Here is a 25587-nt window from a genome sequence, read left to right as displayed (position 1 = left end):
TGATAGATTAATGTCGGACACTCTGACTCCTCCACCCATCTCTTAAACTTCTAATTGGAAAATTAGATGAAAATGATCAAAATTAGGTCATAAATACTGATCATTTTGAAGACTCTCAGTGCTCAAATGTCGGAGAGCAGCATGAGGAAATTAAAGCAGAAAATATCAATATTGTAAGGGCTCCTCGATGAACAAGTTATCCACGATGAAAAGAGATCCAGAAAGAACTGTGAAAATACACACTAATCTGTTTAATCTATTTCATGAAGGTAGTAAAATTAGTGAAAATTAAAAGTAAAACATTTGAGCTGTGGGGAGAGCCATGCTATCTCCAGAAGGGACATTATACTTGATCACATCACATACTCCCTCGAAAGGAAATGCACACGTGACCGTGGGCGGAGGACTCACTCAAAGTGTCACCTATTTTCACTTTCAAAAGCCTTCAACAGTGTTCTGCGTTGAGAGCCACTGGGAAAAAATTGTGTCGCTGTGGGACTGGGGAAAAATGTTTTGTCACAAAGAGGAAATTGGCTGAGAAATAGGAAATAAAGGGCGGTGATAAACGGGCACTTTCTTGCTGGAAAAGGTAAACAGTGAGGGTCTCAGATGTCGGGGCTGATAATGAGTTTTGTTTAACGTTTCAACCAGTGATTTGTAAAAGGAAAAAGGCCGCTGGAATTTTCGCCTCTGAAGATTGCGTGAGTCTTTTAGGTAAGGAAATAAAGACGAAATGGCTACGCTGAAGAAAGACTTTGCATGCTGCGTGTGAGGAACCACTTAAAAGTAAAGAACTTCTTTCTTTTCATTGCAGTATTAGAAAAGAGATCGTGTAACATGGTAAATAATTCAGACAGCACAAAGTGATATAATATGAGTCCTTCGAAGTGGCGCTGGCTCTCCCCTGAGGCTGTGGGTTCCCTGTCCCTGGAAATGGACAAGCTATGGCTGAGACGGCCTTGGGCCAGGGGCCCGGCAGAAAAATACACACGCTGGAAAGAGGGCTCTAGCGTCATCTTATCTTAGGCTTGTTAGGACGGAGAAGTCAAATGGGGATATAGCTGACAGCTAGTTGGGTCCCTGCAGCAATGTGCATAGTTCGTGGACCCGGAGAACCTGCTCGAGTGTCTCTGGTTATGGAGAACTCACTGCACTCAGTGGTGCAGCATCCAGAGTGGGGAAAGATGGTCTCCAAAATTCCTTTCACTTCGAAGTTTTTATGATCGAGACATTCAGAAATGTTGGTATTTCCTATCCAAATTGGAGCAAAATAATACTGCTGATCAAATTGCTGTAATATTGTTAATTTTAGGGGCTTAATTTTGCAGAAGAAATGAGACTAGAGAAGATTTAGTTGATCACAAATTACTATTGCTTGAGAAAACTATGCAAGATCAAGAAATAGTTTAAAGAAAAAATGTTTTAAGCAATAACTCCTGGTTTCCTATCATGATTATCCATATTTCATGTTTATAATGTCTTCTCCACCTGTTTACTCACAGTAATTTCTTCATCTAGTCAAATACATTCCATATACACTTTATTTTATTTACAGTTGCCTTTTTTGTGTGTGATTCTTTCACATGTACAAACTTATTTTCTCATCTGGAATTTATATAAATTAGTAAAATGCTTAAGTACTAAGCAAAATTTTAAAAAAGGAAACATTTCGCAGATATAAAAATTGAAGCCATTTTTTTCTTGTGATTTTCTTAGGATTTTGCCAAGAGCCTGGGGTGGTACATCATAATAATTTAGTTTAGAAGACACTTACCAAGAGTGTATCTAATATTTTTACCAATTTATATTGAGATGTGTGTTTTCAATGTGGGCAATCTTCCAAATGCCTGATTAAATTTGTTGGAAGTTTTGTTTGCTAAAGCATTTCACATCCTGGGAAAATTAAACCAAATATGTTGTTTTTCTTTGTCCTCCACTGAGCCATGCAAAGTTAAACAGCGCTTTAAAAAAAAAGAAAGAAACAAACAAAAAAATCTGGATAAATCCCTTCTAAATCACATTGACCTTTTCTAGGCATTTTTTTCTATGTCTTGGCAGAGACTGACTCTATCCTTCTCTTTTCCTAGGTACACTCTGTGTGGTCCACGTCCTGTTGGCCGTTCCATTCTCTGAAATGACAATATCTTTGGACTGCAGTAGCTTAAAAAGCATTAATTCCCAGTCATTGGAAATAACCTACATTTCACTCAAGGCAAAGAAATCGTTCCTGCTTTCCGATATTTGAGCTTTATGACTGCCGATTTAAGGCAACGCAAATCCTGGAAGGTGAGAAGAACTTTCCCTGGGAACCGTTTCTCCATGTGCGGCTTTTCCGCCGCCCCCGGCTCCCTGTCCCCGGCCAGCCTCTCGGCACGTTCTCCTCTCGGGCCGCGCTGGGGGAAGTAGGAGAAGGGCGTGAGGGTGGAGAAGGAGTTTATTTTAGGCAAATTTAATCAAGCGGTGAACTTTTTTTTTTTTACTTTTTGTACGTTGGGAAAAATAATTCACTTTAGAATGACAGAATTTTGGAACTGGAACTAAGGTTTAGAGATTTTCAGTTTAACAGATGATGAAACAAAGTTTTGGACCTTTCTGCTTTTTCCCTTTACAGCTTACCTCCTTTTTGGGGGGGGAAAAAAAGGAGATGACTTTGCAGTGGTCTCAAAATAAAATGCGGTGCCCTTCAGTGTACAGGATTTGGGAGTAGCAGGCTGCTTGGAAGAGAAGAAAACTTCCCGATTAAGAGTAAAATAGACAATTTTCCAGACTTCACTCAGACATCTAATGGGAAGAAAGCCTCTAATTCAAATGTTCTGAGTTGGAGTTGCTTTTCTGGCTTCCTCTCTTTTCCATATTCAAATAAATCAGACCAACATATCATCTTGACTGTGAGTATATGAACTCTATGGTAAGCACGTCACTAATCGCAGGAAGCCCATTCTCTGTAATTTATGAATGTGCCACCGCAAAGCTCACATTTCTCTATAAGCTGACACAAATTGCCCCCCAGGGCTCTAACTGACAGAATTCGGTCCATTCGACTTTTCTGTACCTTGAGTGGATGCCCTGCCAAATATAAGAGCAATGCCTTTATCTCTCTTTTGTCTTATTTAGCAAGGTTGTCTGTATTCTTTGTTGTCCAAATACCCTATTCAAGACGGTATAGTACTGAAAATTATTTACTAAACATTTACTACATGGTGGGTAATTTACCTATTATCTCTTTCAGTGACTTAACCAACCTAAGGGTTAGATATCCCCACTTACCAGGTGAGGAGAGGGAGACTCGGGCTAAGCTAATTATCCTGTGTCTTACTGTGAGTAAGTGGTGGAGACTGCAGAGATATACATTGTTATAGTGTATATAATGTTATATATTTCTGTGTCCTCTAATTAATGCTTAGAACTTTGCAGCTATTAGGGATATCTGCTATCATGGTAAAACAGAGATTATACATTCATAGAGACCTAAGCTCAAATACTAGCTTCTTTTGGACAAGTTATTCAAATCCAGGGAAACTCGATTAAGTAAGACCAACTGTCTCGAAGCATATTCCCTAGAAGCAGAACTTACAGCAGGGGTTTCGTGTGCTTTATAGAGGATATTCTGTCCAGGGACAAGTCGGGGAGGAGAGCAGGGCAGAGAGTGGGAAGAGTGGAGGAAGGATGAGGTCTCAGGGAAGGTCTAGCCTCGTCCGATCCTCCAGACACTGAGAATGCACTTGGTGGTGGTGTTGCCCCACTGAGGGAAGGGGCAGGGCTTCTGTACCTCTTCGTTAGTCAGTCGTTGGCCAACCACAGCAAAAGGCTGGCGTAACCTCTTCACAGGCAGCTTCTGGCAAGTTGGCTGCTGTCAACCAAGGGCAGTTTTCCTAAAACAGTGGCAGGTGGAAACCACCAGTCCACGTAATTCCCCGTGTCTGGGGATGAGCGTTTCAGCAGGATAAGATGCGTAGGGTGGGCCTTCAAACGTCCTTCATATCACCTTTGACTGAGGGTCTCCTACACGCCATTTACTGTATCCCTCAGCCCGAAGGAACTCAGAATGTAATAGGAGGAAAAATGAGTTTGACTGGGGTCAGACTCGAAGTATAGTTATGATGTGATGGTGTGTTTTGCATGCCTAGAAGATGGAGAGGGGAAGAAGAAAGAGAGGGATGGTCCAAGGGGCCAGTGAGGAGCCAAGTGCAACTGAATGATGGAAGGGAGTGACCTTGAGGTGCCTCTTGGAGACTGTCTAGAAGTTAGTGGATGAGGTGGGAAAGGTAAGAACAGTGTAAACAGAAGAGGCTGGACAAAGCACGGTGACTTTAGGGGCCAGCATTAGAGCTCTAGCATGATTGGCATTTGTGAGGATAGGGCAGAAGATGAGGCTGGAGAGAGAAACAAGAGCTACTTCGTGAGAGGTTCTTTTGATTTGTGCCTAATGGTGGAACTTAATCCTGAGGACATGGGAATGCTGAAAAAAAGTATTGGTAGTCTTAGGTCTATGTTTGCCACATTTATAATAGTAATTACTTATTACTCATAGACATTACGTATAGACACGTTGCTCTGTAATTGGATTTGTGCAATGTTGCCAAGTTGGTTTATACTTTGTTTTTCCCACCTTCACTTTCCTGGGAATATATGCAACACAGAATGGTCTGACCATGCTAACACAGATGATTAATGTCCATTAAGGGTAATTCTGAGGATGGCATAAGGAAGAACACTGCCTTATTCTCCATGGCAGCAAAAGCGTGGTTTGGAGCATGACTGGCCCAGGCTTGCAGAGGCGGGTAGTGGGTTCTCTTCCAGGCCTCTCCGAGCCAGGGCTCCCCCTGACGCTTGCTCCTGAGTCTCAACGGTTGCTCCACCTCCTCTGCAAGCCCCCTGGCTGCGAGACTCCTAACTTGCTAACTTACTCTGCTGTGTCTCAAACCCATGGTTCACGTCGTGGAACACCAGTAGACTTTAGGGTGGAGGCCAGCTTATTCATTTTTGCTCCTGGTCACCATTGTTGTCTCTCCACTTTGATACTTTGTCCTTTTCCTGTCATAGAATCGTATCGCTTTTCCATGTTGCCTCTCGGTGGAGCCGGTCCTCTGTGGACTGAGTGCACCTCCCCTGAATTCCAGCCAAGGTGCGTGTTAGAAATGCTCTTCCGAAAGGGTTGCAGAGCAGTGGGAAACAGAAGCGCAAGTCCAGTGTTCAGTAACGGACGTATGCAAACAAAGTTCCTAACAGCACTGTTTATAATAGCAAAACCTGGAAACAACCCAAATGCCCTTTGGGTGGGGGGACGAATAACGAGGGTATAGTCGCACAATGGATTATTGTATAGCTGTCAAATTAATAGATTACAGTCCCACCCAGAAATAAAGCCACATAATATCAAGTATAAAAAGTCAGTCCCAAAAGTGTATATATAGCATGACACCATTTTCATGTTAAAAACAAAAAATAAACATTTTAAGAATATATATATATGTAATAAAACCATATAAAAAAGCAAGGGACAAATGAAATAGGATCTGAGATGGTGGTTACCTTGGATGGGGGAAGCGCAGGGATGGTAGGGGGAGGTGCCTGGATGTATGTCAAGATCCCAGCTTTTATTTTGAATGGTAAGTTTATGTGTGATTTATTATATCATTGAAAATAAATGAAAATTGTTAACTACACGAAAGAGGGTCAGTTTGGACCAATGACGAGAATGTATCAGGAGCCAAGGATTGTCATTAAACTCATTCTGTGTACCTGAAACCCAAAACAAAAATCATAGGTAACTTTTGTAGTTACCTATGGAGATAAAGGAGAAGCAATACGCATGGCAGGAGTTGTTTGGAGAATTAAGTGAGACATACTCTGATTAGTAAGTATCAAGTTCTAACTACAAATTCAGCTGTGAAAAAAAAAACTGTTGCCTTTTGTTATCTTTTTAAAATCAGCTGAAATTGGACTCCTGGCTTGAAGCGACTTTAACTTGAGTTATCAGTGAGGTCTACTCCTCTCTGCAGCCCGCTCCCCCGTCAGGCTTGCGCCAAGTGTCTTCTAGAGCAGAAGAGAGCTGGGGTCCTGCTGTTCCCTGGTGAGGAGTCCTTTACCCTCATCTGAGTGGTCCCTTGAGCCGGGACAGCGTCACAGCTTTTTAGCTGAGTTGGGAATGGGAGTGAATCTTTGGCAAGACTGGGAACCCTCATCCTTACAGTTAGGCCTTATACGTGTATGACACAGCCGTCTCTCTCTGAGGCCTTGCCGGTTGGATATTCTTGTCCTCTTTCTACTTTTTGGGAATCTTATCTCTCCCTTATTATCTACAGAGTCATTCTCCTTCCCTCTGGAATACCCAGTACATTCTCTTCAATGATTTTAGTTTTTTTTTCCAAAATATAGGAAGACTGACTTCCAGAAGCTTCTGCTTTATGGCCTGAAAATGTACGTAAGGTAGGGAAATGGAAAAGGAAAAAATGTAGGGAGGAGAAACACAAATATTTTAGTAAATTTTCCTGTCCGAATGTTAGGCACCGGTCACAGGGGCTCAGTGAGAGTTCCTGACCTGCCTCCATCCCCAAGCTAGTGACAAAAAGTATGGGTGTTTGTTCCCCGATTGGCTCGGGAAATCATACCTCAACATTTGAAAGAGATTTCAGCTGGACACCGGAGAAAAGTCTAGTCTCGCTATTCTCATGTTTGCCTCTTCCAACTGTGCTCTGCTTTCTACAGAGCAAAACTGGCAACCTGTGTGTATATTACTACATCTAAGGATTGATCAAGAAAAATGTCCTGACTGATAACTAGGAAGTAGAAGGTGAGAAAGTACCATTTTTGCTTGGCAAGAAGAAACCTCAGTCCAAGAAGAATTAGCACATGCTTTAGAAGTGCCTGTGTGTTTCCAAGGGGGGCACGGTCCACTCAGTTCCCTTTTCTAGGCTGAGACGGGATGCATGTTCGCTAGTCCAAGGAAGAGGAAGTGTGCTTCCTTGGAGTGGGACTTGGGACATCTGCGTATGCCTTGGAGACAGCCTACCCGCCCCTCCCCTTCCCTGCCACACTTAACAAAATAGGAACCTAGCTTAATGCTCAGTCTTCCTTTGCTCTCCAATGATTCAGGTAAGCAGACGACATAAGGCGGTCTTCTACCTTAAAAGAGCAATGGTTTAATCTTAGAGAAGTCATTCTGCACAACAGACTGTCCGTTCAGGAAAAAGTTCCTTTGCCTCTGAGCAGTCCCCCGGGAGTCACAACTATTCACTACAAGCATCCCCTGAGTGATCAGCGACCCCAGCCAGTTTGTCCAGATGGCCCTAGCCTATCACTGGGTGTTGCAATGACACAAAAAGAAAGCATGCCTTGTGTTGGCTGATTTGGAAATGGATCTCTGTTATGGAGATAAATATAGAACACTTATCAGGTTACTAATCTGCCATTGAACGCGGGCCTCAAAGGAAAGTCATAATCATGCTTGTCGTGCCTGTCTTCAAAGGCTGTCACAAATATAGCTAATGAATTACAAAAGCACCTGCCTCCACCTTCATTGGCTTCCCTTTGTCTGCTTTTCTTTGTCTTTTGAAAATGATATCAACTGATTTCATCATAATGTGATGGTGATACTGAGTCTAATATTAATGAGTATTAGAACATTGAGAGCTAGTCTTAGTTACAAGCACCAAAGCATATTTCTTATTTGTTCAAAAAAGCCCAGGCTTGAAAAATGAGATCAAGGATTAGAAATCAGAAATAGTGATTTCTGATCTGTGTTATCAACATTAACCTTGTATCAGTTTTTTCTGTCTTCTTTTTTTTTTTCAGTTCAGCTAGCAATTTATGGCAATTGAAAATTCATCTATTTTATCTATAGCTCACTACAAACATTTTTGAATGAATAAATTAAAATATGCATTCAGATATCTGAAAACTATCTCAAACATGTGTAAAGCTTATCTTTTTTTAGTCTTACATAAAAAGTCTCCATAATTTTAATTAATGATTCATTTCAAATTATTTTTAAAATTTATTTTTTTGGTTAAAGATTGAAAATAATGAATTACCACCTCCTGCATAAAACTATTTGATATCATTTAAAATTATTATTAGACCACTCTAGAGACTTATTAGCTGACTGTCTCCTTGCTTTCAACCTTTTTTCCTTGATCTCATTTTTCAATTAGAAAGATGGGAGGCGTTTATACTTAGGAAATGTGAGAGAGAAGGTCAGTTCATGGAAGATTTAGGTAAGAATCTACATAGAAAGGAGAACCAGAACACTGGTAGAGGAGCCAAAGGAAGGAACGAAGGAATGAGTGTCACTGGTAGTAAGGTGCCTATAGGCTAGTAAAGAGCACAGAGCTATGTTTTGTTACTGGACTACAGTGGATGTCATAAGATCTAAATGGGATTAAATATTTGGGGAAAATGATTGTAATTTAATATAATTAAAAAGAAAAAAAAGACTCTGAAAAACCTTTTTTAAAAAAAGCATTTATTTTTAGAGCAGACACTTTTGAAATCTTTATCCAAAGTAAAAAATAGTTTTTAAGAGGAAAAAATTTGTGTATTTTATATAATTTCTCTAATTATCTACGTGACTGTATATTTGCTTTCTGTTTATTCAGGAAAAATCTTCATTCTCTTTAGACAGAAGAGTAAACCCAGTAAATGTTATATTATTTCAAAAGTATCAGTTATACTTTTAGGATGCAATCACTTTATTTTGATATGCCACACTCTAAACACTGTATTTTCCTTGTGATACAATGAAAGTCAGGGTGGGCTTTGGAAAAAAAAAAAAAAGTGAAACTTTCAGAAAGCACATTTGCTGTTGATTATCAGAATGTGTCAGATTCGTGTGTGGGGAAGAGGAAAGGGTGGATGGTGGGTAGTCGCATGATCTATTAATAAGAAACAGTTTGATGCAGTGCATCACTAAAGCACGGCTGATTCTGAAGCCAAAAGCCACACATGCTTAGCTTTCCCCCAGCTTTAGAGCCAGGCCCCGTGCACTCAGTACAGGAACTGGAACATTATTCTTTGAAAGCAAAGCCAGTGTTTAGAAAATTTGAAATTGAGCTAACAACATAGCATATAGAAGTCACACAGGATGTTATTTTAAACGGTAATGCAGAAACGTCAGTTCATTTGATATCTTTATTTGTTACATGTGGGCTTGAAGAAAGCATGTTATGTACATTTTTGCTTTATGGATATTCTGTTACAGGGTATTTTCAACTTTCAGGGAAGTTTGAGGTCCATCAAAGAGACACATTCTGTACTGAACAGTTTTTGGAGCTTCGAAAAAGAACATAGAATGATTTCTCTAACGTCTTCCTTCCCCTGGAACAATATATATTTAAAAATGTCACTCAGGAGTCATTCCGAAAGGATGCCTAACTGGGAGAATCACATACCTGAACTGAAATGATTGTACAACTTAAATATCTATCTCATCTTCTATCAACTTGCCCCTTCTCCGTTGTACATAAGTCAAAGATTTGAACACGCAGTTGGATCCCAAGGAAGAGTTGTGCAATATCCAGAGGCAATAAATATCACATTTAATTGATTGCATTTGACTAATGCTTATGCTGTCCTCTAAACACTAGGGTCTAAATATCTCACGTGATCCATACTCTACCCTGACATTTTCTCTGTTTATTTCATTACCAGTTTTATTTGACTACTCCCAAATGTTAAGTCAGATGGCTAATTGGTGACCTTTCACTAATTGATTGGCTGTTTTTTTTTTTTTTTTTTGAGACAGAGTCTCACTCTGTTGTCCAGTCTATAGTGCCATGGCATCAGCCTAGCTCATAGCAACCTCGAACTCCTGGGCTCAAATGATCCTCCTGCCTCAGCCTCTTGAGTAGCTGAGACTACAGGCACACACCACCACTCCTGGCTAATTTTTTCTATTTTTAGTAGAGAGGGGGGTCTCACTTTGCTCAGGCTGGTTTCAAACTCGTGAGCTCAAGTGAGCCTCCTGCCTCGGCCTCCCAGAGTGCTGGGACTATAGGCCTGAGCCACTTCGTCCAGCCTGATTAGCTGTTGTAAAAGGGGAAAAAATGGAATGTGAAGTTTTAAATCAATGACACATGCTTTCATGTTCACAATAGTCTGGAGATTATACATGTCTGTCGTGTATAAAATACATAAAAAGAATAAAAATATTAGTTGAATTTTTTGTCTTCATTCTACAGATAAGCAGAAAACTCTTTTGCATATACCACTGATACAAAGCAATCCTTGGTACCCTTTCTTGGAATTGTTTCTAAGAAGAAGAAGATGAAGAAGAATAAGAAGACCAAACTTTTCTTTAACAAAAAGGTAAAAATATGGAGAAAGGACTTTAATTTTATCAGTTTACAAAGTAGAAAGAAAAGTCCATGAGCTAGATGTTACAGCTGTAGGTATAGTGTCTTAGTCTGTTTGTGCTGCTATAATAAAATACTTTAGACTGGATAATTTATAAAGAATAGAAATTTATTCTTCATGGTTCGGGAGGCTGTGAAGCCCAAGATCAAGGTGCCGGCAGGTTCGGTGTCTGGTGGGGTGTCCAGGGTGGTGCCTGTTGTGTCCTCCAGAGGTGAGGAGCACTCTGTCCCCACGTGCTGAAGGGAACAGAAGGGCAAAAAAGGGCCTGAGCAACTTCCCTCCAGCACTTTCATAGGACACGAATTTGTTCACGATGGCAGAGCCCTCATGACTCGATCACTTCTCAAAGGCCTCTCAATACCACCGTAGTGAGGAGGACTGAGGGACACCTGGACCATAGCAGATGGGGAAATTCTGTCATTTAGGGGAGGGTCCCCAAAGCGTGATGGCGGCGGTTTTGCGTCTCGACTGTGGCCGCGGTGCACGAGCGGCCAGGCTGTGTTGGAGATGGCGTATTGCAACTTCTGTCTGCTCCCGTTTAAGTGAAAGGACCTGTCGGTATGGACACTCCCAAACAGGCGACGGGCTGTTTAAAACATTATGTTATTTCTAAACTTCATTACCCTCCATAAAGACTTCTGTAGGACCACAGCTTTTTCAAAATTGTGAAAGTAAACAGGAACATATTTGAAGTGGAAAGATTTTATAACTATATGTATTTCAAAAATTAAAGCACACACCTTTCCAAATGGCTTCATTTATTTAAAAAAAATGAACAAAACTAAAGATAATGAGCAAATTTTATTTTAAAAAATTATTTCAAGCTACTTAGTATCCTGAAAGTTCTCTACCCTTTCTGAAGTATCCTGAACTTCCCCATAATACTTACCTGAATTGAAAATTCGATATTTACTTGTTCATTTCCTTATTTAGGTCAACTAAAACTTTAGCAGAGTCTAAGATCATGCCTTCTTGCTCACTGTTGTGCTTCTGGCACTAAGTGACTAATTGATTATTTTTGAACAAATAAAGGAACGAGTGCTGTTGTATCACTGGAAATGTTGATGTTAGAAAAATTCCTTTACTCTCCTCTTCAGGCTATTAAATGTCAATACGTGAGTTATGAGATTCCCTTAAGCGTTATTCTCTGTGCTAAAGGGAAGATCTGCAGAGTATCTGAACACTGTCCACAAGCCAGGGCAGCTGCGACGACTTTATAGCTCATTCTAGTCGGGATGGATACTTGAGAGGCAGCCCTCCTTGCTAAAGGAGAGTTCAAACATACGAAATTAGAAATACTAAGTTTTTAGTATTAAATCTGTCTGTTGTACGATTATTTCTCTTGTGCAGAAATGTCCCCCTCCCTATGAAATTAAAAATACAATAACAACATACAAAAAATTTCAAGTTGTGTTCCATGAAATTCTGGAGGTTGGGCGATAATTGAAAGAGCTTCGTTGAACGGTGTGGTCATGAAAGACATGCTTTAGCAACACCACCGTGGAGACCTGATCCGGACAAGGAAAGCGCATGGGGGATAGCAAATAAAACTGTCTTCTCTGGATGGAGGAATTTAGAGTTGCATTAGGGAAGCAGCGACTAATTTATGACAAGTATTTGGAGAAGAGATAGTCTGTCACAATAAATGTATCTTTCTTGTTTTCTTGAGAGGAAGCAAGCTGTTTTATGGAGTTTCCTGGAATCCTTAGAAATAGCAGGAAGGGAAATGTTTCGGTTATTCATGGCATGCTTTATTCCTGCAGGCCGAGCAGGTCAAATATTTGCAGGTGAAACTGAAAAACTCCACAAATTATTGGACATTGAGCGCTGTGGGCATGATTCACACCCACAGCTTGTAGCACTCACGTCCTGGGCTTTGGCTTCAACTCGTGCCTGACTTCAGCCACACTTAGAGTCTGACAATTATGTAGGTCAAGCACAGAAGGGAGGAGAGCAGAGTACTGGGTAACCTGACAATACTTGCAGTGAGTGCTTGCGTTCCTCCTGTACATAAAAAATGGCAGAATTCACACTTCAAGTTCCTGGATCACCCTGCTCCTATTCACCGTTCAGACGATTCCGCCTGAACAGTCCCCCATATCTTTTTTCCTGACCCCCATTAAATTTAATCCCAGACTTTGAGGGAGCTTCTGAAGGCAAGTGTGTCTGGGGCTCCAAGCTCATCCTCTAAGTGAGCTGGAAAAGTATCAGTTACTTGCAAGGTTGTGATGAAGACTAAGAAAATGCAGCACTTAGTGAAAAACCTGGGACACGACGGACACCCCATAAATGGTAGCCTATAAAATCAGAGATACCGAGACCCACATCTATTTTGTTTGAAATAGTCTCGTAACGATACTATCCTAACATGCCTTTTTCCTTATTTTCAGTTCCTTCAGTGATCCTGCGAGTAATATGTGAAAAGATTTTTACCTTGTATTTGTTCTGCCGTCATACGATGTGTTTTTCCAGTGTGTTTATGAGCTCGCTCAGGTTGAGAAATAATTAACCAACGTCCCTATTCTCACCTATTCTCAGAGGCTGTCTTGGGCACACAGTAGGAGAGCATGTGTGTAGACTTTGAAAAACGGTTTTGAAAGTCAATTTTCAATAGTTAAAGGCATGTCCCTGATCACGCATCAAAAGTGGGACGGCTTAAATAAACAGTTTTCACTCTCTGCTGGAAACAAACGTGCAGGATCAGTTCATGGACGGTATTTGTCGGATTCGGATCCTTTCGGAAGATATGGAGGAAAATAATGCTTCATAATGACTCAATTCAATTTAAAATTGATTTGAAAGTCTCTCTCTCTGGTTATTACAATTGTTGGGGTTCCTGACCCCCCTCCTCCTCTAATGACCGTGATTTCTGGCCCCTTGCACTTCGCCTTTATTTCTTGCCAAGGAATAAAATCAAACCCTGCTGTGACGATCCTTTTTCATTTTTTTTTTCCACCAAGTATTGTCTTTTCAGACTACGGAAAGTGAAGTGGGAGAAAGTAAAGTTTTGGTTGGACTGTTCATCTCTGATTTCTTCTCCTCTGGGACATTTTTCCTATGCCCTCCCTCCTTCAAATTTCTATAAATAATTATTCGTGATTATTCATGTTCTGTGCTAGCTCTGCACTCTGCACACATTGTTAATCTTTCACGTTGCCCCACTGTCCTGTAACTTATTTCCTTGCATCCCTGCGTCCCTTCTGAGACTGAGACCGAGGGCTGCCTAAAGGTAATGACTGTGCTGTGACATCTCTGTGTCCTGAACTGCTGCTCAGATACATGTGTGGCAGTTATTTATTGACCTGAACTGTAGAGTTCTTAGGTCATTACTGTTACTTTTAATTAACATGTTTTAAAAATATGTCTACATTTCCACTTCACAAGTGAACAGTGATAACTACTTCACTAAGCCATAATTTTGAAAAATTGTCTTTGTAATAAGTTCACATTTCCTAACTTGAAAAGACATTGTTGCGATGTCTTTTAGTCCCTAGACCCTTGACAATGAATTACCTCTGCTTCCCATGCAGCTTTAAGATCTTGGTGAAAAGTTTCTTGTCTGGTTCTGCCTTTTCTGATTAATGTTTTCCTGCTGGGTGTGTATAAGTTATTTACTTCTCCTATAATGACACATTGTGTCCAACCATATAGTACCTTCTACCTAAGTTGTTATATAAATATCCTAGATTTAATTACCCCTGAGGAATTGGTATGATGTTTAAAAGATTTATGTTCTCCCTGTTGTTCCTCTCATAAATAAGTTTAGCAAATATAGAAAGGATGTTCTGTGGAATATTGTGTACTATGTTTTTAAATACTATCTATCTAAATCTGCATCTATCACTCATTCAGTATTTATCTTGCTTTATTGTCTCCCTTGTAAGTATAGAAAAAACTTAGTGTGAACATTGTAAAAAGTTTATGAAGTGGAAAATTAAAGTATAAAAATTGAAAATAAGGGATAGAGATAAATAAAGTTCACTTATTAATTTATATGTTTTCACCTTCATCTGCTCTCCTACTCCCCCAAATTAAGGTAAACAAAAACATAGTAAAATTATATGATCACCTTTACAGATGCAGAAAAACCATTTGCAACACTCAACCAAATACCATTCATGTTAAAAAAAAATACTCAGTAAAGTGGGAATTTATTAATGCATATGTGTGTGTATGTATATGTGTCTCTATGTATATGTGTGTCTGTGTATATGTGTGTGTAGGTGTATGTATATGTGTGTGTAGGGGCGTGTGTGTGTATGTGTGTGTGTGTATGTGTGTGTGTTTATGCCTCACAATCCTGGATTGAGTTTCCCTTGAGAATATATGTAGTTTCAAATCGTTTTGCTTTTGTTCTTGTTACTTTAGAAAATTTTCTTATAGTTTTTAGTATTTGATTTATTCTGTTGCTTGGGTTTCTTATTTAGGGAAAACTATTATAAGTATGTTGGATCTTCTTTTCCTATCTTCCATATTATTATTTTTTATTTTTTAAAACTCTTTTTACTTTTTAAAATTTCTTTTGATTTTTCTAATTTCCCTCCTTTCCATCTTATATTTATCCTAAAGCATTATATGTTTTATGTTTAAAGCATTTTATGTTCTTTCCAGTTTAATCTTTATTTCTGAAATGATTTTTCATATTCATATCACTTTTCAAATCTTTTTTTCCCTTGGAACATATGATTAGAGCTTTTTAAATTCTGATTTATGATGCACTTTCTTATTTTCAATATTTTTCTTAATTTGTTTTAGCATGTTTTGAAATATATTACTTTTTATATGTGTTTTTGGGCATTGCTTTATGGCTTGCTTATACTGATGCTATTCTAGCACTTCCTTTCTTTTTACTTATATTAAATTTATATGTGACTGGACCAATATCTTTTCTGGTTGCCCATTTCTAAGTCAAATAAGTTTTTGTTTGCTATCGAAGAGAGAGTTGGTCCAGAATAAACTTTTCTAGCCTCATTGCTCTTGGAAGACCTTCTTCTGTTGTTTTCATGAAATGATTTTAAAATGGCCTCATATTTTTGAGATCTGCTTCCTCCTCTTCTATTATTTGGAATTTTTTTCTTTTGTTCTTGCTGTCCCTGAACTGCTCAATTTGGATTCCATTCACAACAGTTTCTCCTCACCAAAGGGCTTTGTTTCCTGATTAGGCTACAGAACCCATTCCCCTCTTATTTTGTCTATTCTCAGATTGGCTGTGTTCTTTCCAACCTGTGTTTCTCCAGCCTGTTGGAGATTTGAGTGTTTGTTTATTTGCAGAGCCCCATTGCTTTCCTTCAAATTTCCACTTTCATAGAAACTGATATTATATGGGCCTTTGTAACTATTGGGGATTATGTTCACTCACCTTTTCACCTAATTTTACTATAAATGTTGTGTATATGTGTGTGCACACATATGTGTGTCTTTGGTTTTGTTATCCTCATATCTTTTTCTGGTTTTATATAGCACTACAGGAAGTGGAAAAACTACACCATTGTGTATTCCCAAATTCTACCTTCCGATTTTTACCTATGGGATTTTTGAATGATAACCCCCCTACCGCATTGTGTTAGGGCTGCTTTGTTTGATAGTTTATCTCAAGCGGTGGAACAAGGGGTAAGGTCAGGCTGGAGTGAGCGAGGAGAGAAACAGCTTGTTGAAATAGTTTTTGAAAGAACCAGGACAAAAAGTTGCAAACGTTATTAGGGTGATGGGAAGTCACAAGAACTAGGGGACAAGTATGGAAATTCTTAGATTTTGTTGCATTTATTTTTTTCAGGTAACCAGAGAAAGACAGAGGATAAAGGGGCAGTAAATGAGATCAAGTAGGTATTGTTAATTTCCAATGCATTCTGCCCATTCGTTGGATGATCTGCAGCATTGTATGCCTGCCTTTGTTTCTGAGTAATTTGAAACAGCTTTACAACGCCACATGAACAGCCTCTGCATAGACCCTGACAAAGGAAGATGGCCCTTGTGAGTCTAGTTGGATAAGGGAAAATTGTTTGAAGTTTTTCCTTTTTTAATGTTGGCAATCTAATATTTGAGTAGTATTGCAACGTTTTCATGGGAAGAGTAGGTGATGCCATTCATTCGTCTCCATCCAGTAACACTGGTATAGGAAAACTCTTTAAACTCTTTTCTCCAGAAACATGGCTTTGTAGTAATCTCTAGCTCATCTTTGTTACCACGATAAGTGTGCATTACTGCTCTCTGCTGCATGAGGTAGAACCTCCCAGTCTTTTAGACTAATAACTGTGTAAGATTATTAATTTTTTTAATCCCATTACTAACAGTTAACAAGAACTCTTGTTGTCAGAGAATGATACCATGATGGTTGCAATTTCCATCTCCCACATATGTGGATTTACTTAGGGGCATTACTTAGAATGGTTTCCTTAGAGACATTTTAACATTAAACGGCCACTGAAACAGAAAATCAGATGATTGTATCTGCTTTGTTCAGGCAGTGCTTTACAAGTGAGTGACAGACATCATACACATTACTTTATAATTAGTGGTCTTGGGCCATATCTACACTTGGTTCAACAAAAGGAAGAGTTTGGACTGCAACAAACATAACTTTGAGTTGCAGTTTACAGCTATGGGCTTCTTTAATGAACAACCTCCTTAAATTATGCTAGTATGCAGGAGAAAAACGAAGTAATTCAGTGAATTTGGAAGTAACGCTTAGAAGGTTCTAAATGTATGTTGCCTTATGTTGGAAAGGATCCCAGTTTGCACACCACTGGCCCCAATACCGACTAGCTCCAGCGTTAACTGGTGGGGGGAAATACACTCAAAATTTAAAACAAAAGAAATAGTTTCAAGCTTTGAATACTTCCATACATGCTAAGAAATATTTATACAATACATTTTGATATTATATAAAACATAAATTGACCAAGGATTGAGAATTTCATTTTTTAATTAAAATGTTTATTAATTATTAATTTAAAAAATTATATTAATTAGCTAAAAAAAATTTTAAATATTGGTTGGTTTTAGAGAGCAAGGCTACCACAGCTTTAGCTGTATTATGTAAGCAGTTGTTATGTTTTAGGAAATACTATTTGATTTTTGGTATATATAAATCTGCACATATATTCTTAACACTAATAACCAAAATACATTTCATGAATTTCAGAAAGAACAACAACAAAAAACTGAACTAAATTTGAGCTTATTCATACTCAGATTTCTTGATAATTTGAACACTAAGTGGTCAAGGGCACATATATTAAAAATGATTTCATTAGCAGTTTCAATGAAATTAGTCCTCTGTTTTCACGTTTATCACTGTCTTGAATTTATTAAAGGTACTATGATTCCAAGTGACTATTATAATAATTTACTGAGTAAATTGAACAAATCAAATTAAATAATGGACAAATTAAGTTAGTAACAGAACAACCTGATGATTGCTAGATCACTTTATGTTTGATTGTCACTTCCTTTTTCTTTGATCTGCAATGAATTTTTTCTATCGTATACTCATGTGTTTTATTGTTTCCAGCTTTCACTAACTAGGTACTTTTTTAAAATGTAGAAATGGCCTTATCTTCTGGGAAAATTGCTTGTATTCTGTGTTTTCTTTTCCAGGACCCCAGTGGAATCTTGACAATCCCATTCAGACTCAGTTGGCTTCAAATGTAGCCACAAGTCACACACACAGGGAAGGTGAGGAAATTAATATCATTAACACAGATTCGGAAGTAAATGATGATAGAAAGAATTAAATAATGTTTTCAAGTGAACATATAACACAACTCCCCCGTTAAGTTTGGAAATTCTAAGAGAGTGCTGTATGTCTTTTGTACAGAAATGTTACACTTTTCCTAAATGTTCGATGCACTACGTCTATAAATCCACCTATTACGAACTGAATTGCACCCTGTGTACCTCTGCCAAATTCATAAGCTGCAACACTAACTCCTAGTACCTCCGGATATAACCATAGTTGGAGATAAATGTCTTTAAAGAGGTAATTAAGTTAAAATAAGGTGTTTAGGGTGCACCCTAATCCAGTATGACTGGTATTCTTACAAGGGAAAATTTGAATGCAGACCAAGGGACCCAGCTGAGAACACAGTGAGAAGGTGTCACCTGCAAGCCAACGAGAGAGGCCTCGGAAGAAACCAAATCTATTGACACCTTGATTTTGGACTTCGGGCCTCCAGAATGGTGAGGAAATAAATTTCTGTTGTTTAAGCAAACAGATCTGTAGTATTTTGTTACGGCAGACCTAGCAGTCTAACACATCACCTTATAGCAGCAGGCCATTTTAAGTTTTCTGTTCTATGATCATTTAGTCCGAAGAATTTTACTACATTAGGCAAAGCTGCAATACATGTACTCACGTACTCATATTTTTTGTGTTATTTGTAGCCCTTTACCAAGTGTTTATCTTGGTTCCTTCAGAGAAATTTGTGTTGGGCCCCGCTGCAAGGATGCAAAGCCACCTCCAACTTTTTCTGATGTCTCCCCTTTTCTCCACAGTATCGGCATAACTGGGCATCTGTACCTACAAATGAGGACCTGCTGTCCTGCAGGCTACTCTTTGCTCAGTGTTATTTCAATATTGGATTGTACATTCGTGTTTTAAAGGTATGAACTGTGGGAGATAGAGAAGAGATAATACATGTATTCAACAAACCTGGCACATAGCAGGTTTGATTATTTTTTATTGCCATATATTACAAGCCAGTTACCTATAAAATTCCTGAAGCTGATTGCAGTTTAGTATCTTGACTTTCTCTTATCCCAAACTATTTTTGAGCTTAGGTATTATAAACTATTCGTAGAGTCTCAAAATTAGGACCTACTACAAATTAATCTCCCAGAGATGAATTAAACACATTTTACATTTTTTATTACCACGCCCAGTTATGCTTCAAACACAGATTTTGAATTGCCACTTAGGAACGTATTTCCTTATGTTTTGCAAATAGTTTTCCCATTATTTTTAATTTGTATCAATTTATTTTATATGTGGTATGAGTATAGTTAGGTTCAGGTAACCAGGGATAACTACATTGTACCATGACTTGACTAGCTGCCCTTCATTTTTTAATATTCACTACAAATCATCAAATTATTTCTGACTGAATAAATTACCATATTTTCAATAGTTTCCCCTTTTGAGTAACATTCATTTTGGAAATAATCTGTAATAATAACAGAGTAGAAAGCAATCCATCCTGTTGTTGGCAGTTTGAAGGCTCACAGCACATTTTGTCCAACTCACTGTGGCTTCTAAATCTGAGCAGTTAAGAGTTGCTTAAAACCAACCAGCCAAAAAACACGATCCTTCCAAATAAAAACAATAACAAAAACAGGCACTTAAAAATTAATGTTGCTGGATCCCTGTCCTCTGAGGTCTAATTAAAAATACTCTAGCTCTCAACTTCCTTATGAGACCACTGCAGAACCTCAGAGATCTAAGGAACAGAGCCAGGAAACCACCACTGGTCCAGACCATCTAAAAGTTGTTTGTTTTGTTGTTCATCAAGATGAGATTTCTTGCAATTGATCCTCACTCAAGAATTAAACCTATTTCTCTTTCATTGCCAAGCATTACTTGTTACTTTAGTACTATTTCCAAAGATGAATCTTGAAACAGCCTGCCAGAACTCAACAATGAGAAAATACCAAGAAGGGCATGTTGTGTACAGAACCAACAGAAATTGTGTATCATAAAGGGAAAGGTTTGGTATTAAACATTTGGCGACTGTTTCTAACTCCAACTCCACCTCCACACGCAAGAATCAGTAGAAGTGTATCTGCCTGCGTTTTAGATTATGTTACTTGAATTTTATTTTTATGCCTTCGGTTCAGGCTCAAGGGGGAGATGTGTTCAGTAATCTTCTTTCCTTTAGGTGGCAGGGAAAGTATTGAGAAGATGACTGATTTATCAAGGTTCAGAAAAGAAGCCATTGACTGAGCACTTCCGATGTTTCTGATTGATTTACTGTGAAATGCCCTGAACCGTCTCACTTGTGCATGTTTGTGTCAAGCGCAGCTAGTGACTCAAATGTAAGTGACAAGGTATTTTCTCATTACTGGTCCCGTTGTCTGTGACCACGGTCCCCAACCCCAGGGCCACAGACTGGTGCGGGTCTGGGGCCTGGTAGAGCTCTGCTTCCACTGTCCTCCCTCGCCCAAAACACCCCCGCCCCCGTCCGTGGAAAAACTGTCTTCTGTGAAACTTGGGAAAGGGGCAGGGCTCACAGCAAGAGGTGAGCTGAGGGCAAGCAAGGGAAGCTTTACCTGCATTTAGAGCCGCTCCTCATGGCCCGCATCACCACGTGAGCTCTGCCCTCCTCCCCCGTGGAAAAATTGGCTTTTGTGAAACTGGTCCCTGGTGCCAAGAAGGTTGAAGACCACTGTCTGTGAGATCTCAGCAGGATGCAGTTAACAACTGAAACTAACACAGGGATCAAATAGGAGATGCTGTTTTTCATGTCTGGTATGGAAATTGTTCCCATTAAGAAACAAGAGATTTTCCCAATACCAGTGCTAGCTTACATTTGCTACAAATTATTTAAAATGTAATTGATGGCAGCAAGTGATACTGTTGTTGTTTAGGCTGAGTGAGAAACATAAACCTCTTATGTGATAAAATCCAAAGCTGGAGTACCACCAGAATACAGAATGAGGCAGCTTGGTTTACTGTAGAGAGGGGAAATCCACATAACCTTATTTTCCAGATCGTTAACGCTCATCAAGATTCAGCCATACGATGATGATCTTTCATGTCTATTCTGTGTGTGCAAGATGATTTGGGGTCCTATGAGACCTGCTAGAAAGTAATCTCCCTTCCCAAGTTCACCATAATGAAATACTGCTATTCTTACTGACCTAAACTGACCATCACCAGGATCATTTCTTTGGGCTCAACCACAAATATATTCGTATTGTCGCTGTGTACACTATTAAAATCCCCATGTAAATTCTGGCGAAAGGAAAGCACTCTGGGAGATATCTTTAATCCTTTTTATTCCCATAGACACATGAACTCAAGGCAGCTTGGAAGTTGCAGGTATCCTGGGAGAAACCAGACTCTGAGACTGGCAGCATTCCGCAGTGGGTAAAAACAGAGGAAGACTCAGAGAGGAGCTAGAAGCAGATTTCAGTGAGTCAGGGCCTAGAGAGTGGGCCAGGGCTACAAGCCTCTTTAGGGCCAAGGCCCCCACTCACTCACCTCTGTGTCCTCAAGGTCCTGCACTTCATTAATGTGCGATGAGTGCGTGAACAACTGCTGCACAGACTAACATGGGAGGTATTCGCTAATGCAGGGAGAGAGAGAATGGGATGAAAAATAGTGAGTCTCAGCAACCAGGAATAAAGTGACAAGTTGTACACTTATCTACCCTTCAGGGTTAAATATGCAGAAGGAAACCAGGATCCAGAAACAACTGCTGAGAAAGTTTTGGCTTTTCTATAGAACCAGAATGACCCCACAGCTAAAGGAGCAAAGAGAAGAGGGAATGTATGGCCAAAGGAAGTGTTCAGAGAGGTATGTTTTTCTGAACAAGAGGGTCCTAGTCCCTACTTCTGAACAGTCTTGATTTTATATATTTGCTCCCTAATCATGTTCTTACAAATGGCATAAAATCTGTTTTTCTAAGTAAAATAGGAGGCTTGTGTCTTTATAGTTAGGAAAACACACAAGGCAAAAACACATGTAGGATTATGACAGTTGTCTGAAGGATTATGTTTATTTGCAGTTAGTTGATTTTGTGTATGCATATCTACTTGTCACGTATGGGTTGTGTGTGTCTATTTCTGTCTGTCAAACAATTTTACAGAAAGCTTTTGGGTCATGAATGAAATTAGCTTTTGCCTGCTTTTTAGCCTAAAGTGTAGTGGTGTATGCTTTACCATTTGATTCCATAGCGTGATTTTGTTTTCTATGGGAGAATGTTTGTGCAAGTACATTTTATCCGAACTTTGACTTTAACTGTATTTGGGAAAGTTTGCCTTTGGAGCCTGTGTGTAGTGGTGTGTGAGCCCCTGAGATACTCTCTTCATGATGCTGCTCAGAGCTGACAGTAAATGCTCTGTGTTTGACATTTCTGTTTAGCAGTACAGGTGGGTAAAGTTACACCTGTGTGTGTGGGATGTTATTTTGACTCTAAAGAAGGAAGAGACAGAAATAGGCAAAGCATCTGCGGATTTTCTCTTGGTTCATCTGAGTTTGTCCCTCAACATGTGAACAAATCTATAACCTTCCAAGTGGCTGTGGAGTGATTTTTTTGCCTACATATTTAGCTATATTTTGTCTTTTCCTTTTGTTCTAAAATGTTCTTCGAAAATATCTGAACCAGTAGGTTCCTAACTTGATTTCCTCCGTCTCTGTAACGCTTCCTGATTGGCAAATCAGGAAGAAGGCAAAAGGTACACCCTTTTGTAAGTCTAGGCTCTGAGTCCCAAGTACTTATTTGTAGAGTACGGGTCAGTTTCCTTGCCTTCTACTAGTGTCTGCAATGACTCGCTTAACCTAACACACTTACAAATCTATGACTGGGCATATATATATATAAATTTATATGTGCATGTATAGGTATGTACATAATCTGTATATGTACATTATACACATATAATCAGGTCAGGACAGAAACATTTGTAAAACCGGAGCTGTCTCGGAAAGAGCAGCTCCAAGTACACTCTTTAGACCTCGGCGTTGTTCGAGGAAGATGAAGGAGTCACTAACGTTCTCACTTAGCTACGCGTTAAACTTGTGCCCCCAGACGTGCTGGTGTGTGCCAGGATCGGGTGTGACAGCTGAGGAACCCTGGGTCCATAGTTAAAGAGGACACTGCTAGTGTCCTCCTCTTGCGGCTGGCCGTCGCCGTGTAACTCCAGGTCGTGGCTTAACGCTTGGGTTTCTCCCCTCCGGGACGTTTGTGCCTGCGAGGGAGAAATGCAACGACGTTCCGGCAACCCCTTGCTTTGCAAGTCCGGCTCGGCGGTCGGACCTCGCCGGGACAGCTCGCCCCTGCGCGCGCCTGCAGCTGCCACGGGCGCCCCCAAGCGCCCGCGCCTCCCGGTCCCGCCCGAGCCGGCTCCGACCTTCGCCAAAGCGACCCGGCCCCGGGGAGCCGCGGGGACTGGCAGGAGAGGCGACCCTTGCAATCCCCAGGGGCCAGGGGACGGGAAACTGAGGGAGGCAGGACCTGGAAGGCCGTCTGTCCCTGCCCATTCCCGCCTGGGGGTTCCTGTCTGCAAAGGGGGCAGGGGCGCGGTGCGCTAACGGTGCGCAGTCAAGCTGCGAGATCCAAACCCTTGAACCCCACGCGGGACACCCGGGGTGCCCCGTCACTGCAGACCCTCAGCGACTGGACGCTGTGTGTGCTGCGGTCGGGGTGGAGGAGGAGGACAAAAAGAGCCAGACGCCCCCGGGGGGAGAACAGGCTCATCTTCCCCCTGCTTTGGTCTCTGCTCTCCTTCCAGAGCCTCCGGCCGCATCCCCCGGGCGCCCCCGCGCACCTGCCTGGCGCCAGCCTCACGCACCCACCGGGGCGCGGGCTAAGCCGAAACCCGCGCGCACGCGGGACGCGGGAGCTGCCGCGGGCTCTTCCCGCTCCCGGGGAGTCGGGGGCCGGGGCGGGCGCGGGGGCCACGGCGCGGGGGACAGCCGGCCTCTCTCTCCGCGGCCGCGGCCGCCCCTCCCGTGCAGAGAGGCCCCTCCACTCGCCCGAGCTGTTGCCAGGAACTGGGAGCCCCCAGCCTCCTCTGGGGCGAACCCCACTTTCCAGCAGTTGGGGGGGCGAGGAGGGGAGCGGCAGGGCAGGGGAGGGGCGGTCAGGAGCGCAGGGGGGCGAGGAGCGTGTTCGCTCTTTGTCACTCTGGCCCTGGGGGCGGAGGGAAGCAGACCCGCTGCGGGAAGCTATAAAAGGCGAAGAGGGCGGGCGAGAGCGGGGAGCGCGGGAGCGCGGCCGCAGTCCGCTCGGCACCGCTGCGCCTCCGGCCGCGAGGGTCGCCCCGGGTGCGGTTGCGCGCGTGGGGACTCGGGTCGCCTCCGCCCTCGGGGGTCCCATCGGGGCAGCGCCTGATCCCTCCCCGTAGCGCCTGCTGCCGACCCCGAGACGGAGCGCCGGGGTCCTGCAAAGGTGCATCGCCGCGGGTGGAAAAGGAGGGGCGAGGAAAGCCGCCGGGTCCGGAGCAGACCCCGTGCGACCCCCTGACCGGCCAGGAGGGGACTGACCCGCGGGGATTTCGGCGGCCGGAGCGGTGCGCCCCGCGGGCCGGGTCTTGCTGCACCCCGAGTCCCCCCGGGCGAGCGGGCCCCGCGCCTTTGGTCGCTGCCGGTGGCCGCGGGACGTCCCGCCCGGCGGAGAAGCGGGTGTCGCCGGGTCGCGCAAGCTTCCGGCCCGAGGCGTGAGACCGCGTTCGCCCGAGCCTGGGGCTCAGAAGCAGGAAGGGCTGCGGGACGGGAACAGAGCCTGCGTGCCCCCGCGCCCCCGGCCAGGGCCCGCGCTGGGGTCCTCCCCCGCGCCTTGCATCCGCAGCCCCGCGCCGCGCGCCGCCCCAGGGACTGCTCGCCGGGAGATGGCCGCGCGGGTGCGGGGCGGGGAGCCGTCCCGCTGCCTGCTCCTCCTGGCCGCGGTGCTGGTGGCGGAGAGCGCGCAGGCCGGCAGCCCGCGGGCCAAACCCAACTCCATCAAGTCCTCCCTGGGCGGGGAAGCGCCTGCCCAGGCCGCCAACCGCTCTGCGGGCGCGTACCAAGGACCGGCTTTCGGCGGCAGCAAGAAGGGCAAGCACCTGGGGCAGGTAGGAAACGTCCCTCCGCTCCCCCCCAGTGCGCTCCTCGGCCGGGAGCGGCGGGGCCGGCGCTCTTACGCCCGCGGTTGTCCCCGCGCCCCGCGGCTTTCGGAGAGGTGGCCCCGGGTGTGGCGCGGGGCTGCGCGGGTCCCCGCGGGGGGCTGCGCGGACGGGGCGGGTCGGGGGTCCGCCTCACCTCCGCTTCGGGCCGTGGGCACGTGCGGAGCTTTGGTGCGCTCCTGCGGGGGAACGGCCGGAATGGCCATTCCGTTTACCAGTGGTGAGCATGTTAGGGTGACTGGTGCGTGCCCGGCGCGGTGCCAGGCGCGGCCGCGTCCCGCCCTGGAAATGCGGCCGTCGGGGCTCGGGGCGGTGGGCGGTCAGGTCCGCATCCCGGGGCTTAACCGTCGCAGTTTGCAGCCCGGAGGGAGGATTTACCCGCTTTCAGCTTCTCCCTCCCTCTCGGCCACTGTC

The 25587-nt window shown here is 42.6% G+C and overlaps 1 protein-coding gene and 2 long non-coding RNA genes across 4 annotated transcripts in view; all 3 read left to right on the top strand.

Annotated features, from left to right (window-relative positions):
• The first annotated feature begins 462 nt into the window (after window positions 1-462).
• Window positions 463-9511, top strand: LOC123627730. Its single transcript, XR_006731470.1, has 4 exons — window positions 463-714; window positions 2088-2286; window positions 2688-2888; window positions 9200-9511. It is a non-coding gene; the product is annotated as an uncharacterized LOC123627730 (long non-coding RNA).
• An 8435-nt stretch (window positions 9512-17946) lies between these two features.
• LOC123627729 lies at window positions 17947-20376 on the top strand. 2 transcript variants are annotated; one of them, XR_006731469.1, is made up of 4 exons: window positions 17947-18027; window positions 18414-18531; window positions 18847-18954; window positions 20226-20376. It is a non-coding gene; the product is annotated as an uncharacterized LOC123627729 (long non-coding RNA). The 2 variants fall into 2 exon arrangements; XR_006731468.1 differs by having other exon boundaries at window positions 17952-18027; window positions 18397-18531.
• Window positions 20377-24895: 4519 nt separating this feature from the next.
• DKK2 (dickkopf WNT signaling pathway inhibitor 2) overlaps window positions 24896-25587 on the top strand; it is a 76657-nt gene continuing 75965 nt past the window's right edge. Inside the window, exon 1 of the mRNA XM_045537424.1 lies at window positions 24896-25122. Within this exon, the coding sequence (XP_045393380.1) occupies window positions 24901-25122 (222 nt within the window). The 5' untranslated portion in view covers window positions 24896-24900. The remainder of the gene's footprint in view (window positions 25123-25587) is intronic.

The sequence above is a fragment of the Lemur catta genome, chromosome 26, assembly GCF_020740605.2.
Source record: "Lemur catta isolate mLemCat1 chromosome 26, mLemCat1.pri, whole genome shotgun sequence".
Taxonomy (NCBI): domain Eukaryota; kingdom Metazoa; phylum Chordata; class Mammalia; order Primates; family Lemuridae; genus Lemur; species Lemur catta.
Note: the sequence above shows the minus strand (reverse complement) of the source record. Positions and strands in the feature narration are given on the sequence as shown.